Consider the following 20,930-nt stretch of genomic DNA (forward strand, 5'->3'; position numbering starts at 1 on the left):
AAAATATTTTAAGGAAATAGAGTTAGTTACTTATAATTAAAAAGTTCTGGGGAGGCTTCTATTCCTAATGAGATTCAAGGAGATAAAGGGGGGGGGGGGGATTTGGATTTGACAACCTTCTTAGAGAGTTCACTAGAGGTGGTAATTGAGAGGAGGACCCTATTAGTGACATTAGCATTGGAAAGTGACCGTGAATATATTCTGCGTTTGTACTTTTGCCATTTAAATGACCAGCTTTTTGGGTCCAAAATATTTCCTGATATGGCTCAAAAGTCCCAGAGGTGGAGAAAGGAGTTCTTGGCATTAAGGCCAAGAATCCTTGTCTTGGGTAGAACTTTTCTGTTAAAATTTCCCGTAAAATGTTTTATTACCTATCAAACTAAGAATTTCTTATTTTTTGAACCCAAACAACTGTTGGAGTTTATTGAATCAAGAGAAAGAGAAGCATCTGTAGCAAATAATGTATAACTTGCTATACCGGCTGTAGGTAATTCAGAATACTGCTTTCTTATTGTGTTAGGATATATCATTTGAATTTTATTTCCTGTTGATTTTCTCAAAATATTGTGGACTAAATATCTACATAATTTGTTTTTCCTGTTTTTAGGAGTTTCTATTATGTTTAATTGATCTATTCAAGTTGTAATTGTTCTGCTTGATTGTAATAAGAAAGATGCTATAAAAAATTTTTTTTAAAGCCTAAGGTGGCTTTGTAAAAGGGGGGGTGGGGGTGGGGCAAAATAGTAGATAGTGTGGAATATATTTTTTAAAAAATAAAATAAGTAATAAATAAATGTGTACTATAAATCTCTTTTTGTTGTTTCTTCAGAAAACCTGGATTCAGCAATAGCCTTGCAGGCAAGAAATAAACTTGGAAAACTATCAAGTTACTCCCAAAACAAATTTGAAGGTATTCTTTTTAAATATCAATTCAGCCACAACTCATTTTCATTTTAACATCCCCCCAGCTCAGTCCTAGACTATTCTTCCTTGTGTTGATGCTGAGGCCATCTCCTTAGCTCTCTTCCCAAACCACCAGGAGACTTCAACACCTGACTTTCACTCTAGAACAGGGGTGTCCAACCTGCGGCCCAAGGTCCTCATGCGGCCCCATGAAGTATTTTGTGCGGCCCCGGTTGAGGGCGATGCCTTGTTTTCCTCTGCTGCCCCCGGGTGTTTACCGTCTTGCTGGCTCCCTCCTCTGTCTTGCTGCAGCATTTGCGTGGCCCCAGAAACATTTTTTTTCGGCCAATGCGGCCCAGGAAAGCCAAAAGGTTGGACACCCCTGCTCTAGAACCTGACCAAAACTGCTTTTTTTCAGTTTCAGCCAAAACAGAAACTGCCACTGAAAGCTTTTGGCCAAATCCAAAATTCATCACCTGGTTTCAGACAAAACTAAAACTAAAAACTCAAGGTTGATTGTGTGAATGTGGGAGAGTTTGGTGCAGTTGTAAAAGCTACAGCCTCAGCACCCTGGAGTTGTGGGTTCAAACCCACACTGCGCCTTGTGACCCTAGGCAAGTCACTTAATTGCTTCCATTGCCCCAGGTACATTAGATAGATTGTGAGCCCACCAGGACAGACAGGGGAAAATGCTTGAGTACCTGAATAAATTCATGTAAACCATTCTGAGCTCTCCTGGAAGAACGGTATAGAAAATTAAAATAAATAAATGAGGGCTGCTGGCCATTGTATCCCTCTACAGAATCCAAGCCAGAATATAATATAAATAATGAAAGCTTGTATGATTTTTTTCCCCTAAGCAAAATAACTTCCACACACATGGATAGGGTTACCATATTTTTTGCCTGAAACAGCTGACATCATAACTCCATAGATAGGCTAATTCCTAAGGAGCTTGTCATCCCAAATTTACACTGGCTTTTACCAAACTGTGGTAGAGCTTCTTATCACAGGCTGGAAAGGTAAATGCTTTGACGCTCTTTGGAACTGAATGCGCTTCAGAGCATTTACCTCGCTGGCCCGCGATAAGAAGCTGTACCACAGTTTAGTAAATGGAGCCCTTACAGAATTACATACCTGCTAAAATTTTGTATTAAAAGCATTTATTTGGAGCAAACTGCCATTTAAACTATTGTGCAAGTTCATAAGAACATAAGAAGTTGCCTCCGCTGGGGCAGACCAGAGGTCCATCCTGCCCAGCGGGCAGTATAAAAAAAAGAATACAAAGAGTAGAACCCCTCCCCAGGACTGCCTTATAATCCCTGATACTGTAGTGGTGTCGTCAAGGCCAGAAGATACTCCAGTTGCTGCAGCCATTTTTAGAGCAGAGTTGGAATGGGAAGGAGTAACTGAGGACAGCTCCTGTGCCAACGACACCCCTAGACTACCAAGGATTATAAAACAGACTCAGGGAAGGGGGAGGAGACATTCAGGGGGGTTGGGGAGGAAGACAAATCCTGTTTCGGGGCAGGGAAAGAGGAAGGCAAATGGGACAAAGCGCACATTTTTGCCTTCTACTAAAAATACATGGTCATTTTTGACCAAAACTGAAAATGTGGCTAAAAATTTATATAACCTTTTAGCTGAATGTAAGTCCAAAGTCACAAATGAATAAAAGATCATATTGTTCCCCATTCATCAGGACAGTTGTGCTCTTTTTGGTTGAACATAAGAGTTGACCGGTGTCAGGTCAAAAGCGCACCGGGACAAAGGCGCGCCCAGACAATTGAGCGCAGCGCGCACCGCCGCGCTGCTCTAAATTACTGTTTTTAGCGCTCCGACAGGGGGGGTGTGGGGGGGAACCCCCCCCCACTTTACTTAATAGGCATCGCGCCGCGTTGTGGGGGCGTTGTGGGGGGTGTGGGGGGTTGTAACCCCCCACATTTTACTGAAAACTTCACTTTTTCCCTGTTTTTAGGGAAAAAGTTCAGTTTACAGTAAAATGTGGAGGGTTACAACCCCCCAAACCCCCATAACGCCGGCGCGATGTCTATTAAGTAAACTGGGGGGTTCCCCAACAAACCCCCCCGTCGGAGCCCCTAAAAACTGTAATTTAGAGCGGCGCGGCGGCGCGCGCTGCGCTCAATTGTCGGCGCGCGCTTTTGTCTTTCGCGCCGTTGTCTATGAACCGAGTTGACCTACTGGGACAGACCAAAGTTCCATCAAGCCCAGTATCATGTTTCCAACATTGGCCAATCCAATCCCAATACCTTGTATAAAAACACGTTAATATGTATGTAAACTTGTAACCCGTTCTGAGATCCCCTGGGAGGATGGGAAATAAAACCAACCAACCAAATAAATAAAATGTATTAAATGTTAATTCTATTTTCAATATTTCTAGCAGTGAAATGGTTACATTAAATATGTACATATTTATTTATTTGCAGTTGTTAGAGCACAGCTTCGGCAAAAGCACTCATAGTTTCATAGTTTATTTAAAATCTGATTACACGCCTATCAAAAATTCTAGGTGAAAGTACAATATTAATAAAAATATGGGATACAATAATTTAAAACACGGTTATCTTCAAACTACAGGCAAACCATACAGATTATACATGGAAAGGGGAAAGAACTACAATAAAGTTAAAAAAGGAAACATGTTAGGAACAAACAATAGGAAGAAGAAACACATGTTATGCTGATGAATTTCTGTTAAAAGAAAGAAAAAAGACTGGATGAGACAAATAGCAGATACGGAAAGAGTGCCTGGCATCCCTGGATATCTTTAGGCAGAATGAAGTATCTAGAGTTCAAAGGCATCTTTGCATGTAGAGACTTGGGAGTTATGATCGACAAGTCGATGAAGCCGTCCACGCAATGTGCAGCGGCAGCGAAAAGGGTGAACAGAATGCTAGATCACAAACAGATTGGAGAAGGTTATCATGCCGCTGTACCGGGCCATGGTACGCCCTCACCTGGAGTACTGCGTCTAGCACTGGTCGCCGTACATGAAGAAGGACATGGTACTACTCGAAAGGGTCTAGAGAAGAGCGACTAAAATGGTTAAGGGGATGGAGGAGTTGCCGTACAGTGAGAGATTGGAGAAGCTGGGCCTTTTCTCCCTCATACAGAGGAGATTGAGAGGGGACATGATGGAAACATTCAAGGTACTGAAGGGAATAGACTTAGTAGATAAGGACAGGTTGTTCACCCTCTCCAAGGTAGGGAGAACAAGAGGGCACTCTCTAAAATTGAAAGGGGATAGATTCCGTACGAACGTAAGGAAGTTCTTCTTCACTCAGAGAGTGGTAGAAAATGGGAATGCTCCTCCGGAGTCTGTCGTAGGGGAAAACACCCTCCAGGGATTCAAGACAAAGTTAGACAGGTTCCTGCTGAACCAGAACATATGCAGGTAGGGCTAGTCTCAGTTAGGGCGCTGGTCTTTGACCAAAGGGCCGCCACGTGAGCAGACTGATGGGCACGATGGACCACTGGTCTGACCCAGCAGCGGCAATTCTTATGTTCTTATGAATAAAAAGCATTTTAAGGTGCCTTATCACGGGCTAGTGAGGTAAATGCCCCGACGCGCATTCAGTTCCTGTGAATGCAATCACCCATATACACAATAAAACTCATAAATACAACAATCATTACTATTTGCTTAATCTATCTGAAGCGCTGAATTCTTTCAAAAACACATTAGTACTACAATTATACAATTAAAAAATGTCTACCTAAAACGGAAAGTTCTTAACTGCTTCCAAAAGCACAAATGCCCTCACATTGTAATTCACAGGTACATTTTTTCTCTTGCATATGATTTGGACTCATACATACATAGGTGATCATCTTTATTTCTTGACAGCTAGGGTCATGAAATTACAGAATTCTTCATAAGCATGTATCTCTATATTCAGATATTTAATGTTTTCACTGAAATAAAGCCTCAGAACTTCCACTGTGCTCTTTTAGAAATATAACCCCCCTCTCCCCCTCCCCTTTTATGAAGCTGTGTTAGGCTTTTTTTTTTTTTTTTTATCACCAGCCATGGCGGTATTAGCTCCGATGGTCATAGGAATTCTATGAGCATTGGAGCTAATATCACCACTGATAAAAAAAAAGTTTAACACGGCTTCTTAACCAACCTGAAAGTTATCTTTACATAATATGCAGATATACGGTTCTATGCTTCACCTTCAGGAGACAAAAGCACTGAAGACGGAGACAGCACAAAAGAAGCTGCAGCCAACATGGAAAAGGAATACTCAACATTCAAAGATTCCACCAAAAATGCAGAGCACAAGGTTTCACAAAATACAGAAGAACCAACAGGTATTTCATTTCCATGATGTACTCAATAGATGCAAGCGCTTAACTGTCAGATTACTTTTTCTTTTCAGAAGAGGCCTGAATACTACTGAACTCTCTATTTTCATACTGATTTTAATTTTCTGGTGTCCCTCAGTTCCCTTCGCTAATGATTAGTGTGCACTAAGTGGCTGATTCTGTATAGAATGCCAGTATTGACAGCTGCCTAAGAAGCAGCTGAGAATTGCACACCGGTGTCCTATACAGAATCACATCTGTCTTAAAGAACAGATGTCATACCACTCCCCCCAATTCTCTAACCAGTGCCCATGTAATTGCCACTGGTTAAAGAATCTTACCTGTCTGATTGCAAAGATAGGCAGCTCAGCCGCCTCTCTTTACTGAGAGATCCCTTGCCATCAACTGATCGGGGATTCCCTTGCCATGATCACCTGATCTGGCAGAAGCGTCTACTTTTAGGAAGAAATGTAGGCCATCATTTTGCAAGCTTACATTTCAGGCAGGAATGCTTAAACTCGCCCAAGGCAACTTCCAGGCAAACTCATGCCCACAGCAAACTTTGAGTGAGCTTAAATGTTCCTATATGTCTCCCAAGACCCGCGACAAACGCCTATAGTGTAGGTGTCCTGTCTCGGGGAGTTAAAAAAAAAAAAATGCATCCTGATTGGCGGTAAGACGTCTACCACTGCCTACAGTTGGCACATCTGTGTGCAGAATCAGCCCCTAAATGCTAAGAAGCCCATAGGAATAAAATAGGCTTTTTAGCATTTATCATGTGCTAATCATTCGCACACCTTGTAAAAGAGCCCTAAGTTAATAATATAATTAAATTCACTTAGAGGGCCAGTTTCTAAAAGAACATCTAAGTCTGACTTGGACATGTCCCGCAAGACATTGAATGTTGGAAGCACAGAAACATCCATTTTTGGAAGCCAAATCGCTAGACATCCAAAAATCTTTTTTTTTTTAAATCGCCTAGGTAGGCATCTTGGCCGACAGGACGTCCAACCCTTGATGGACCATTGGTCTGACCCAGTAAGACTAGTCCTCCTTCTCAGACTGAGGTAAAAGGTATCCCTCTTGAAATAAGATTTGTTTTGTAGTCATGCACACAGAGGGTTAAATTGATATCTTTCCCCAGGAGAAGGAGTGAATTACATAAAAAAATAATAATTAATGTAATAATAAAATGTAATGTAACCTAGAAATAAAAATATTTATTAAACATATAATAAAAGAGATATAAAGAAGCACTAAGGATTCAGAATTTAAATTAGAAATAATATTTAATAAACAAATGTTGTATATCAAATCTAGACAAAGAAATTCTACTTCCCGTCTGTATAGTTCTTCTTGGAGGTTTTTCAGGTTAGGGTATTTGAGGCTTTATGTCCTTTCTATGTAGGAGTACCACGTTGGCGCACTGTTGCTAGTAGACTCTCTCTTTCTCTCTGGAACCAACCTACTACCAACCTACGGACTTGATGGACCTAGGGTCTGTTCCGGAGATGGCGCTTCTTATGTTCTTATGTTACTCTGACTAAAACAAATCAATAAGGGAAAACCCTATCCTAATTTAATAACCCCAAAGTTGCCTAAAATACTTCCTAAGCTAAAAAAAAACCAAAACAGATAATTGATATTCCCTATATTTTGCCCCTATCTTACTTAGTTATCCTTTCTAGCCATTGGAGTATTGTCGTCTCTGCTGTTTTGTTCTGCTACGCACCTAAATTTAATAATGGTTCCTGAGCATAAGTGCATTCTATAAACCGTGCCTAACTTTAAGCATGGCTTATAGAATAGTTTTTTTTTGGCACTGATTTTTTTCTACACCACATGTAGAATTTATCCCTGACAGTATAGAGTATATTATGTTTCTATGTTTCTATTTTGGGCTGCAAAAACCCAAGGGAACAGTACAGTTTAGGGGGTGAAGAGCGGGACTTGGGTATGATTGTATGTGAGGATCTTAAGGTGGCCAAACAGGTTGAAAAGGTGACAACAAAAGCTAGAAGGATGCTAGATTGCATAGGAAGAGGTATGGCCAGTGGGAAAAAGGAGGTATTGATGCCCCTGTATAAGACAATTTTGGAGGCCGCATCTTCAAAAAGATATAAAAAGGATAGAGTCAGTCCAGAGGAAGGCTACTAAAATGGTGCGTGGTCTTCGTCATGAGGCGTATGGGACAGACTTAAAGATCTCAATCTGTATACTTTGGAGGAAAGAGGAGAGGGGAGATATGATAGAGACGTTTAAATACCTATGTAATGTAAATGCGCATGAGTTGAGTCTCTTTCATATGAAAGGAAGCTCTGGAATGAGAGGACATAGAATGAAATTAAGAGGTGGTAGGCTCTGAAGTAATCTAAGGAAATACTTTTTTTACAGAAAGGGTGGTAGATGCGTGGAACAGTCTCCCGGAAGAGGTAGTGGAGACAGAGACTGTGTCTGAATTCAAGAGGGCCTGGGATAGACACGTTGGATCTCTCAGAGAGAGAAAGAGATAATGGTTACTGCGGATGGGCAGACTAGATGGGCCATTTGGCCTTTATCTGCCAGCATGTTTCTATGTAGATCAGCAAAACATATTTCAGCTTTACTGTACTGTGCAGCCTAACCAAATTCTCTTGATTTCATCAGCACCAATTAATCCCTTGTGATAGACATTTGACATCTTTTTGGTTTTCTCCATCTCAAGGGAAGGCAGAAGCATATTTAGAAGCAATCAGAAAGAACATTGAATGGTTGAAGAAACAAAACAAGCAAGGAAATAAGGAAGGTAGGAGCCAGTTCTTTCTCTTTGATGAGAGGATCTGCAAATATATCAAAACAAGGAAAGTAGAATAGTCTCTCCCTCAACTAGTATACATCCTGCAAAATGTATTTTATTTATTTAATTCATTTTCTATCCTGTTGTCCCCAAAGAGCTCAGAATGGGTTATAGGTTAAACATACATAATTTCATTTAAGTTTACGATACAAGTTTTCATCCTAACCTGACACATACAGTTAACCGGTTACAATTTGCCATAGTTATCCGTACAGTGCAAGGTTTTACTATACAAGTTTTCCTTACGTGACACATATTGGTTCTGGTACCAATATACATTTTTTGTAGTCCAGGGCAGAGGTTTAGGTGAAGTATGTTTTTACAAGAAAGAAACTTCATTTAGTCTCACCTCAAAGACTCTTTACTAATTTTGTAATAAGTGTCTTAAGTATGAGAAGAAATTGATAAAATCAATAAATAATGGATAGAAAGGTAGTTTTCTTTCAACTTATCTTTTTTTGTGATACAATATTTGCTCTCCATCCTAGACAGTTTTCCGAACATAACACAGCACGTAAACTTTGATAACTTTCCTCCTGAGTGAGATATATTCCCATCTATATAAACATCACATGGTATTGGCTGTGTCACTTGATCTAAATACCACTTTTGATTTGGTAGACCATCATCTGTTTCAATGTTTGCAATCACTTGGGCTGACAGATACAGTCCTAAATTGACTTGCTTCTTTTCTCATTAAGTCTTTAAGGTACATACCTCACTTTCCCAGTTACCTAGTCAACCACTGATCTGCAGAGTACCTCAAGGCTACGGACTTTCGTCACTTTTATTCAATCTTTTCTTAAGTCCTCTTGCCTCATTAATTCAAGCTCAAGGAATTTCAGTCCATTTCTATATGGTTGACATTCTCTTGCTATTCCCTATAAACCCTTCTATCCCCTCTATGCTCCCCTTGCAAAGTTGCTTAAAATTGGTTGCCAACTGGTTTTCACAAAAAGCACAGTTACTTACCTTAACTGGTGTTATCCAGGGACAGCAGGCAGATATTCTCACGTATGGGTGACGTCACCGACAAAGCCCTGGTACGGACCACTTTAAAAGTGCATCGCCACTTTAAGTCTTTAGAAAGTTTAAGATTGCTTTTCTAAAGCTGAGGAGTCCTTCAAGGGATCTGATCTTCTGTCAGTCTAAAGTGGGTATGGGATCGATTCCATGGGGATGGATGAACTTCTGTCCCCATGCTACGCATTAGCATAGAGCTAATAATCTTTCGAGAACAATTGAATAGCCTTTCTCTTTCTCCCCTATTTTCAGACTATGATCTTTCAAAGCTAAGAGATTTTGTTGACCAAGAAGCTGATGGATATGTGGAAAAAGGAATCCTGGACCAGGAAGAGGCCAGCACGATCAAGCGCATCTACAGTAGTTTGTGAGGAAAGAGGAGATTAGGAAGACTCCCGGCTGCTGAAGCTGTAGGAAATACCACGTAGACCTATTTCTAATTTAATAACCTACAAAAGATTGTTTTCGGGATGGTGTTTAAATGTGTTTAATTTGCATTATACTGGATCTTTTCTAGATGTTCTTATCACTCTGTTGCTATTACACAAGCTCTGCATATTTTATCTGCAGACAAATTGCATCTAAAAGCCAAATTATACTGTAATAATATATTTAACAGGGTAAATAAGGACATAGAAACATCATTAAATTGCTGCCTGGGGAAGGAGCTGCTTGTTCAGACGTCATATTCAAAATATAGTACTATTCACTTTCTTAGCTTTCAGAAATGCTGGCTGCATAAAAAGAACAAAAGCCCCCCAAAATATGTACTTGAAAAACACTTTTCTGCTAGAACAGCTTTAGGATTCATGTTCTGATTTAAAATTACATTAGCCAAAAATCATCTTTAATGTCAGGGATGTCTTATATAAAGTTAAGAATGTAATGTCATTGTAGATCACATTTTGTCAACTGTTGTGTTTTATGTGTTCACAATGTATCTGTTTAAATATCTGTGCCATTAAGTAGACAAATAGGCTTGGGTTACTCACTATCAATGGTGGGAAAAACTTAGTAAGTCAGGCCTAAAGTGTCTCTTGTTTTGCATCTCCAAGCTGTTGCTATATAGGCTGCACAGGAAGGAGCTTTTCTCTCCTGGGCATTATTACTGTTCCTGGAAACTGCAGTAGATTTGATTACTCAAGCTCCATTTTTACTCTTGGTAACATGCCAATAACTGTATATAGCTGTAAAAATCTAAGAACAAAATGCAAGAATGCATTATGGTTTAAGATAGAACACTCACCAAACCCTCACGCACCCTCAAAGATAACAAGACAGACTCATGTTAATACCATGACATTAACCACTTGCAAAATCTCAGGAGAAATATAATTATGTTCGCACATATTTTTTTTTTCACATGTACCTCAAAGTCAATTGACCGTGCATTCACCCAGTGTTTCAGATGGAGTGCTGAAGTCTGACACATCACCTGCAAAAAATATGAAAATAGAATACTAGGCTACAAAATGGTTTAGAATAAAATACAAGAGTACTGTTTTAGAAGACACTTCCACTTGAAGAAAGTCACATAATGCAACTTGAGCTGGAGAAAGTTTAAGTCAAGGCAAAGTAGGAATCTGTTCTAGTAGTAAGAGTAGAGTTTAGAGCATTAGTTTTCAACCCAGGGGTAGATTCTCAAAACTTACCGTGCCCTTAACAATGGTCACTAAACTTGTTCCAGCCAATTGAGCGTGCATATATTTTCGTGGCCGATTATCAAAACAGCTGACCGTGGTCTTTTCCAAGCTTTCTACAGTCTCCGACTCTGCCATGCAAATGTAGTACAACTTGGTCATTAATATTAAAATGGTAGTAAAATGGACTCATCAATATTCAAAGGAGCACTCTGGGCAATTCTCTATCATCGCCGTGTGATTCCCCAAGCACAGTGCCAGCTTTTGGCAACCAAAAATCACCGACTGCTCCGGGGATGCCAGTACTGTGAAAATCACATCTCAGGCATGTGTTTTTAGCTCTGGCTTGTGATAAAATTTCCAGATAGATTAAAGCAATCAAATTTCTATAGAAGGAATAACTCTAAATCAAAAATAAAGGGACGGTATGATTCAGCCTCCCTTGAATGCCTTCTATATAAATAACTCTTTCGGCCCTCAGAAGTGCCATCAAAAGTTCAATAAACTTTCATGACAGTTGGCTTTATGCACCCTGTCGTCATCGGGTCGTTGATATGATATTGTGAAATCTTAAATAAGTTAGATAAAACCGTTAGCTTAATGAAGTAAGTAGTACTTAGCTTGGGTGGTAGGCCAGGAGGGATAAAGTCGCCAACATGTTTCACCCTTAGGGGGTTTCCTCAGGGCACAATCCCTCAGTTTAACTCGTTTATCACGACGTGGCCACCCACATGTTGGCGACTTTATCCCTCCTGTCCTACCACCCAAGCTAAGTACTACTTACATCATTAAGCTAATGGTTTTATCTAACTTATTTAAGATTTCACAATATCATATCAACAACCCAATGACAACAGGGTGCATAAAGCCAACAGTCATGAAAGTTTATTGAACTTTTGGTGGCACTTCTGAGGGCCGAAAGAGTTATTTTGATTGTGATAAAATTTGGCATAAAACAATTACAAGATTCACATGAAATGATAATAGTTTTTTTTGTTGGGGGGAGGGAATCAAAAGCACATTTCTTGAACTCGTGTATTAAAGGCGTATCTTATGCACGCGTGTTGAAATCTGATGCTTGCATCTCCCTTCCCTTCCCTATGATTGACACACCGCCCCTCATATCCACCCATGCCATCCGTGGGTGAAGTTATATGATGTCATTGTTTTATGGCAGGGAAACCCCCACAAAGCCTGTGTTGCTTTTCCTGGCATATACGCACAATTAAGCCTCTTTTCGTGGTGTATTCTATGCATATGCTGATTGCTATCACCAGCGACTCATCACATGTAAATTTAGTGACCCTTCACAAACCTCATTTGCATGTATGGTTTTTTTGAGAATGACTTGTCTTTTTGAAATCATTACAATAACGGCCACGATAGCGGCCTGTCAGATTTTACCGAGCATATTAGAGAATCTAGCCCTCGTCCTTGGGACACACCCAGCTAACCTGATTTTCAAGATACCCACAATGAATATATATATATATAAGACAGTATTGCATGCGATGCCTTCGCAGTATGCAAACCTACTTATGAATATTCATCATGGATATTCTGAAAAACAAACTGAATGAGTGTGGCCCAACAAATGGTTCTGAGCATGACCCTGAAAACTCTATCTACCACTCATTGTGTGAACTACAGCAAATCACAACCTCACTGCCTTTAAATCTGGTTTGTAAATACTCCGGGGCTAGAGTTATGAATCTGTGCTACGTTAGTGCATATTAACCCAGTTAATGTGCTATTTTGTCATATCTTCATTTTATACAGTAGGACCTAGTTACTAATGAAGTAGAGGTGTGGCCAAGTGATTAAGGCTGCAGCCTCAGCACCCTGAGGTTGCAGGTTCTGCTCCTTGTGACCCTGGGCAAGTCACTTAATACTCCATTGCCCCAAGTACGTTATTTAGATTGTAAAATAGAGAGAAATACTTGAGTACCTGAATATAAACCACATAGGCTATAAGTGGTCTATAAATACTACAATAAATAATAATTTGTATTAACCATGTTAACACACACAAAACCAGTAACACACACTATAGCTCATGGAATAAAATTAGACATATCCGACTTTTACTTCACCCTAATAATTGGTAAACATGATTTGCTTTCATTTAGAAATCATATTAAAAAAAAGAAAAGCAAAAGGGAAGAAGCTATCAATGTAGGCTACTATTAAGATTGCTCCATGGTGCTACCTCACCTGGAGTACTGCGCTCAATTCTGATCGCCTTATCTCAAGGAAGATATGGCGGCACTAGAAAAGGTTCAAAGAAGAGCGACCAAGACGATAAAAGGGATGGAACTCCTCTCGTAGGAGGAATGACTAAAAAGGTTAGGGCTCTTCAGCTTGGAAAAGAGACAGCTGAGGGGAGATATATGATTGAAGTCTACAAAATCCTGAGTGGTATAGAACAGATTCAAGTGGATCGATTTTTTGCTCCGTCAAAAATGACAAAGACTAGGGGGGACACTCAAAGTTACAGGGAAATACTTTTAAAACCAACAGGAGGAAATATTTTTCCACTCAGGGAAAAATTAAGCGCTGGAATGCATTGTGAGAGGTTCTGGTAAGAGCGGATAGCGTAGCTGATTTTAAGAAGGGTTTGGACAATTTCCTGGAGGAAAAGTCTATTGTCTGGTATTAAGACAGACATGAGGGAAGCCACTGCTTGCCCTGGATCGGTGGCATGGAATGTTGCTACTTTTTGGGGTTTTGCCAGGTACTAGTGACCTGGATTGGCCACCATGAAGTCAGGCTACTGGTCTAGATGGATCATTGGTCTGACCCAGTAAGGCTATTCCTATGTTCTTAAGATAAGTTATTTTAACACAGGCCCCATTTGTGCGAGGCCTAGTTATTAATAACTGAGGTTAACAGTAAAATAACATGTCTTAATAATAGTCCACACTGATAATTCACCCCTTTCCCCACCAAGTGTGCTGACATTCAAAATAGTCTTTGTAATGTGCGAGTCAGTTTCAGAAAGAAGTAGTCATTAATGTTTCCAAGTTTTTTAAACATTTGATATACCGCCTTAAAATTGTCAAAGCGGTGTGATCTAAGTCTGTACCATTTCAAAGGCAAAAGTGAAAAGGAAAGAAAGTGGACCCTAAGAAAGTTGACGAAGAACTTATTCATATAACTTTAATACCAGGATCACAATCTTTCACCAAAAAATCTGTCTTTTGAATAATATTTTGTAGGGGTTTCTTAAAATATTGATATGTGCTTGGTTTATTGCTTTTCCCTCTAGAGATACAAATTTATTTGGATTTTGCATCATGGAAACGAGTTCCATAAATTTGCATGCAGTTCATAGGAACATTAGCTTAGCAATAGAACGGCAAATAAAATAATAGGTTAAGAAAAGAAGCTAATGATTAGCTAAGCTGTTTAAAACCCAATAAAATGTCCCTCAACTGAAAAGCGCTTCATATTAAGCAAGCTACCTTTCTGGATAGGGAATAGGATATACAGTACAACAGAAATACAGTTTTAAATGGAAGTAATTTAAGATATTTGTTTCATCTATTGATGATACTTTTATAACCCAGCAGTTTCATTCTGCTTCTTTTTGGGCTTCCAGATCAAATGGAACTGGCCTTTACTGAGCTATGGCCATATGGGAGAACGAATTGAGAAATCCGGGTTATACTTCCACCAAAAGCAATGAATGTAAAACCCGGATGTCTCAATCTGTCCTCCTTTTTCTGGAGCCATATGGTAACCCTATCCAGAGGCTCTCTTTCACAACTACCTGAGGATTGTTCCTCTATTTTTACTTGTCCCTCTCAACTCAGGTCAGCCATGGTAACAACAGTCCTCTGTCAGGGCCTCAGACTCCAGCTCCATCAAGATCTTAGCTAAAGCGGACCTTGTCTGCTTACTACATGTCACCAGTAAGCAAAGGCCAAGACTCCTTCTGCCTAGGGACTAAGAATGCTGCTTCCACAGCACCCCCAACCCTGGATGGCCCAGCGAGCAGAGCCCTAACCTAGTGTCCTTATCTGTCATAATTTACTGTGTTACTATAATCAAATTCAGTTCACAACGCTATCATTGAGCAAGCTCTGCTCATAAAGTTCTCATTGGCAAAGCTGATTCATTGTCACCCAGGCACTGGATCACTTGCAAATTAACTAAAAAATCAATTTGGATGAAATGTGAAATGCATTAATTGTAGACTGACAGTGGTACTAAAGCCTTGTCACATGTGTTGGATTTTCTTCTTTGGCTGTTTGTATCTGCTGGGAATCCTTTACTGTCTAAACAAATACTGGCACATAAAATGCAACAAATATTATATATGATATTCAGAGTACAAGCTTTTCTATTAGACTCATTTCTGAAACTATTCTTTATTAAACATCTTTGCTAAAAGTTACAGTATTATGTGACATTCTTGAAGTTGCTTGAAATGACTTGTCAAAATCTACATGGTACTGAGAATTTGTACAGTTAAATATTTAGAGATGGATTATTCAAATACTCAGTGTTCAGTTTTATTTGATACCACTCCACCAATAACATATCTAAGTGGTTTAAATCAAAAACATAAGGCGCAAAAAAAAGTTTAGACTCCTGGCTTGGGGGTCCTTATACAAAGCTGCAGTAGAAAGTGGCCTTGGCCTAAGCTAATAAAGGGTATGGAGGACCTCTCATATACTGACAGACTGAAAAAGCTGGGGCTTTTCTCCCTGGAAAAGCGGAGACTTAGAGGAGACATGATAGAAACCTTCAAGATCATGAAGGGCATAGAAAAAGTAGACAGGGACAGATTTTTCAAATTATGGGGGACCACAAGTACAAGGGGGCACTCAGAGAAATTGAAAGGGGAGAGGTTTAGAACAAACGCCAGGAAGTTCTTTTTCACCCAAAGGGTGGTGGAAACATGGAACGTGCTACCGGAGGATGTGATAAGCAGGAGCAAGCTACAGGGCTTCAAAGAAGGTTTGGATAGGTACCTGGAGGACAAAGGGATTGAGGGGTACAGATAGGAGTAGAGGTAGGTTATAGGGATAGGATTAGAGGTAAGTTATAAAATTAGTCAAGGACCACTGTTCAGGCAAGTAGGCCTGATGGGCCGCCGCGGGAGCGGACCGCTGAGCAAGATGGACCTCTGGTCTGCCTCAGCGGAGGTAACTTCTTATGTTCTTATGTTCATACCCTTATTTATTTAAAAATTTTATAGACCACTACATCTACCATGTTGAGTGGTTTACAATAAGACATCATAGCATTATAAAACATAGCATTATAAAACCTTTTTCTATCACAGATTCATTCAACAAAAGACCTGTTGAAGCAGAAAAGCTTTTGTTTCTTAAAAGGACAGAAATGGCAAAAATCCACAGAACTGCATTGGAAGTGAATTCCAATATTTAGAAACTATAAACATCTGCTCCTTATAATCATCCTTATGTAGGTTTTTCCCATGTGCTGAAAAGCCATTTCTACCACAGCAGGAAATTGTTCAATTTTTCAAAGTAATGGACAAGCACTAATGTTACCATTAACGTGTGGCCATTAACAAAAATTAGCATGCGAGCCCTTACCACCACCTCTTCGTAAGAGATAAGGCTCCTGTGCTAATCAGCTTGCAGCAATGCTAATGCACTGATTAGTGCAGAAACACTCACTCTTCACCCCCAGCCATACCCCCTTAAACAAATGATTTAAAACATTTTAGTGCATGGGTAGCGTGCACACATTTGAACCTAAAGGACCTAAATGCGGTATCCATTTGTGCTGATATGTCCACTCTGTAAAGCTTTGTGAAAGTATGAGAAGTGGGCCATGTAGCTGCCCTACAAATCTCCTCAGGCGGGACAGCCCAGGTTTCTACCCACGAGGAAGCCACACATCTGGTGGAAAGTGCCTTCTGAGAGATTGGCAGATAATGTACAGTTGTACACAGATGAAATAGTCATGCAAATTCATCTGGAAATTGGAAACTTGGAGGCTGGTTTTCCCAGTCTGCTAGGACTGGTGAGCACAAAAAAATGATCTGAAAATCATTCATCACCTCTAGATAATGTGAAATTTTCTTTATGCCTGTAGGCTGGAACGCAGGCAGCTGAACCTTCTGACCGACATGGACCACCGACACTACCTTTGGCAAAAAGGAAGGCCCTGGGTGAAAAGGCACATCCGCCTCTGTAAATCTGAGGAATGGCTCCCTACATGACAGAGCCTGAAGCTCAGAGCTCCTTCTTGCTGAGGCTATGGCTACCTGGAAAACCATCCTGATGGTCAGATTCATTAGCGACACCTCTTATAAGGGCTCGTACGGGGCTTTATTGAGGGTTATTGCATGAAAGGATGCAAATGCAACACTTCCTTCAGAAACCTAGACACATCCAGATGGCCAAAGAGCCCATCTCCAGTCAGGCCCTAAGCACAAGATGCTTGCTACCTGTACCTTGAGGGAGTCAACTGCTAGGCCCTGTTTGAGACCAACCTGAAGAAATGATAGGACTGCAGAAACCAGAGCCCTAAAAGGCTTTACCTTCTGTTCTGCACACCAGTGATGAAAGGTCTTCCAAGCCTTAGCATAGGCTGTGACTGTGGTTGGCTGTTTGGATCATAGGAGGGTAGCTATGACCCCCTCCAAGTAGCCCTTTCTTCCTTAGAGCTGAGTGCTCAAGAGTTATGCCATAAGCCCAAAGCATTCTGAACGCTCCAGGCCATTTGGACCCTGTGGAAGCAGCACTGGGTGAAGTGGCAGTCTGAGACACTCGTCCTGCTGTAGCCGAATTAGATCTGTGTAATATGGGTGGCATGGAAAATCCAAGGCCATGAGAATTGCTATCCTTTGATGGGTTGCTATTCTTCCAGATGGCCATGGGGGAAAAGGTACAACTGTTCCTTTGCTGGCTATGGTTGCATCATGGCATATATGCTGGTGTTTTCTGGCTCTATTTTGTGGCTAAAGAATCGAGGAGCCTTCTTGTTGCCCGGTACCCCTAATACCTTATAATTTTGTTGAAATTGCTCTGGAATAAGGACCACTCCCGCAGATCGATAGTCTTGCTACTGAGATAGTCTGCGTGCACAATGTCTACCAACGCTACCTGCGCTGCCAAAATACCTGGTAGGTGGAAACCTGCCTAGCATAACAATAACTGATTCTCTAGCTTCAACAGAGCACTCTTTGTGCCTCCCTGTTTGTTGATGTATGCCACCACTGTGGCATTGCCCATGAAGACCCTGACTGCATTGCCTTCCAAGGTCTTTTTGAATTACTGCAGCACTAGGTGATTTAGCTTTCAGTTCCAAACTGTTGATGGGCCATGTTATTTGAGAGGCTAACCATTGGCCCTGGACTGGGTGACTATCGCAATGATCTCCCCAGCCATAAAGACTGGCATCTGTCAATAGTACCAGAAGAAAAAGCAAAGAGGCAAGCCTTTGGACAGTGTCTCCACCCATAGCCACCAATGCTAGCTTTGATGTGCTTCTGCTGTTCGGGACAACAGCATCTGGAGTGAGTCCGTCTGCGCAGACCAGTGGGATACCAGCGCATTCTGAAGAGGGTGTAAATGAGCTTTTGCCCTAAGTACCACTTCTATGGTCACTACTATTGACCCCAGTACCTGTAGGAAGTGCCAAGTCACTTTGGCATTGCCAGGAATGCTAAAATCTGGGCTCTTAACTTCAGCTTCAGAAGACAAACACAGCCTTATGCCATGTTAAAGAGGATCCCCAAGTACTCCAGGGATTGGAACGGTTCCAGGTGACTCTTTCAGAAATTGCTAATCCATCTCATGTTTTGCAGGCTCTGGACAACTTGTGTCAATGCCTTGTGACCTTCGGTCTTGGACAGAGCCCTGATTAACCAAACATCCAAGTATGGGTGAACCTAAATCCCTGTCTTGCACTGCTGCCACTACCACCACCTTAGGAAAAGTACAAGGTGCTGGTAGTGCCTGGGAACTTTCTGCGTTCCAGGAATATGGGGATATGTAAGTAAGCCTCCGTCAAATCCAGTGAGGCTAGGAATTCCTCCAGTGCTACTAAGGCAATGACTGAGTGCATGGTCTTCAACTGGAACCTGGGCACATTTAGTGACACACTGACAGACTTAAGATCTAGGATTGGCCTCCAGTCAACTGAGTCTTTCCTGGGCACAATAAGTATATGGAGTATCGGCCCAAGCCAGACTTTGTCCATTTTCTCTGGTCTTCCGGCTGGAGACCCCACAAAGAAATTCCAAAGAGGATGAAAAAATTTGAGCTTGTAGCCCTCTCAAATAATGTCAAGGACCCAGTTGTCTGAACAAACTTCGCCCAGGCCTTCCAGAACTCCTAGTCTCCCTCCTATTTGCGTTAACTTGGGCTTTGGTCTGGCATCATTGGAGCTTCTTAGAAGTGGCTGCTGGGGTCAAGTGATGCGCTCATCGTGAAAGGACATGTGCTGCTGGCCTCCACGATCCGACCCTCAAAAAAACAGTGATATATCTCTCCTAACTGAATTCTCAGACTTCCTATAGTGGCAGTGGATACCATCAATGTTGCTGGGGGCCCTGAGGAGTGTGGAGAAGGGCCAGTGGTATGAAAGCGCCAGCAGCTTTTAATTGACTGTCTGAGTTTGAGGCCTGTTTTCCTCAGTTGACTTTCTGTAGCTATTGCTATGCCATGCTGGGGTATGGGCTGGTGGTGCAGATTTGACGGCCCTCCTGATTTTGGTGTCCTATGTGATCCCGAACATGGCTGTTTCTTCCATGGTTCTGGAGTTTGGCCCAGCTGGTGTCCGCTAGTTTGGCGGCAATATATGCAAGACAGTTTTGAAAGGAATTTGCCTAACTAACTTTAAAGCTATCTGGCTCAACTCCATGGTCTGGTTAGATGTGGTATGATCCCCATGAGTAGGCTGATTGAAGATTAGGAGGACCGGGGTTAGGATTGATGTCCCCAGCAGAAAGCATGAGAATGAGTAGGATAATGCACTCGCATTAGTGTGAGTGTAGAAGACACATGGGGAGAGTGTGGCACAGTGGTTAAAGCTACAGCCTCAGCACCCTGAAGTTGTGGGTTCAAACCCACGCTGCTCCTTGTGACCCTGGGCAAGTCACTTAATCCTCCCCATTACCCAAGGTACATTAGATAGATTGTGAGCCCACTGGGACAGACAGGGAAACATGCTCAAGTACCTGAATAAATTCATGTAAACCAGGAGATGCAGTGTTTTCCTCTGCTTCCCCCAGGTGTTTACTGTCTTGCCGGCTCCCTCCTCTGTCTTGCTACAGCGTTTGCACATTTGTGCAGCCCCAGAAACATTTTTTTCGGCCAATGCGGCCCAGGGAAGCCAAAAGGTTGGACACCCCTGATGTAAACCGTTCTGAGCTCTCCTGGGAGAACGGTATAGAAGATTGAATAAATGGGGGCTATGCTGTGGTTGAGATGCATATACTGTAGGTAGAATGGGGATATCTGAATGAAAGGGAGAAATTTTAGTAGCTGTAGGGCTGAGAAAAGGGTGGGGAAGAAGAGGGAGGGTGAGGTGGTGGTAACAGGTTAAGTGGCTTGGGAAGGGGGAGGGGATGGGGAAGGTCAGTACAAGCAAGAGAAATTGGTAAACAGGGGTAATTGGGACGGAGAGGGAGTCAGTAGTACCTGCCTCCTAATTGGACAGTGAGAATTGTCCTGGATATGATGGTGTAAGACAGATGAGTGGGATCTGAAAATAATGGTGCTAAGTCTCATAAGATGAAAGGAGAGTAAATTTTTAAACTAAACTCACCAGGGAGAGTCCACACGTGAAGGCAATAGCTACAGAAAAGTAAGAATAAGGAAGGGTAAAAATTTTCTGAAATAGAATGAGTGAATGGAGCTATATGGACCTTTAAAAGTACTGTTCCAGGAGATGCAGTCTGCTAGCCAACTGGATAAAGTGCATTTACCAATGGCTGCCTATCAGGGTCAAAGAAACAAAACACTGGCTGGACTGCCTATGGAATTTAGCCTGCTCCAAATAGAAGGCCCATGCTCTCTTGCAGTATAAAACATGAGTATGCTTTTACCAGGAGGAGAATTGAGTTTTGGGAAGAATATGATGAAATCTTGTAAAAAGGTGAAATCAGCTACTAAGGCCTGGAGCTCAGACTCTGCAGGTTGAAGTGACTGCCACCAAGAATAAGAGTGTCCAGGTCAAAAACCAGGTAGTAGTATCAAGTGGTTCAA

The 20,930-nt window shown here is 41.4% G+C and overlaps 1 protein-coding gene across 1 annotated transcript in view; it reads left to right on the plus strand.

The window, feature by feature from the left end:
- Positions 1-9,488, plus strand: part of SCG3 (secretogranin III) — a 45,001-nt gene extending 35,513 nt beyond the window's left edge. Inside the window, exons 9-12 of the mRNA XM_033920751.1 lie at positions 830-910; positions 5,110-5,241; positions 7,940-8,020; positions 9,347-9,488. Coding sequence (XP_033776642.1) covers positions 830-910; positions 5,110-5,241; positions 7,940-8,020; positions 9,347-9,465 — 413 coding nt within the window. The 3' untranslated portion in view covers positions 9,466-9,488. The remainder of the gene's footprint in view (positions 1-829; positions 911-5,109; positions 5,242-7,939; positions 8,021-9,346) is intronic.
- Positions 9,489-20,930: the final 11,442 nt, after the last annotated feature.

This window comes from Geotrypetes seraphini, chromosome 14 (genome assembly GCF_902459505.1).
Source record: "Geotrypetes seraphini chromosome 14, aGeoSer1.1, whole genome shotgun sequence".
Lineage (NCBI taxonomy): Eukaryota > Metazoa > Chordata > Amphibia > Gymnophiona > Dermophiidae > Geotrypetes > Geotrypetes seraphini.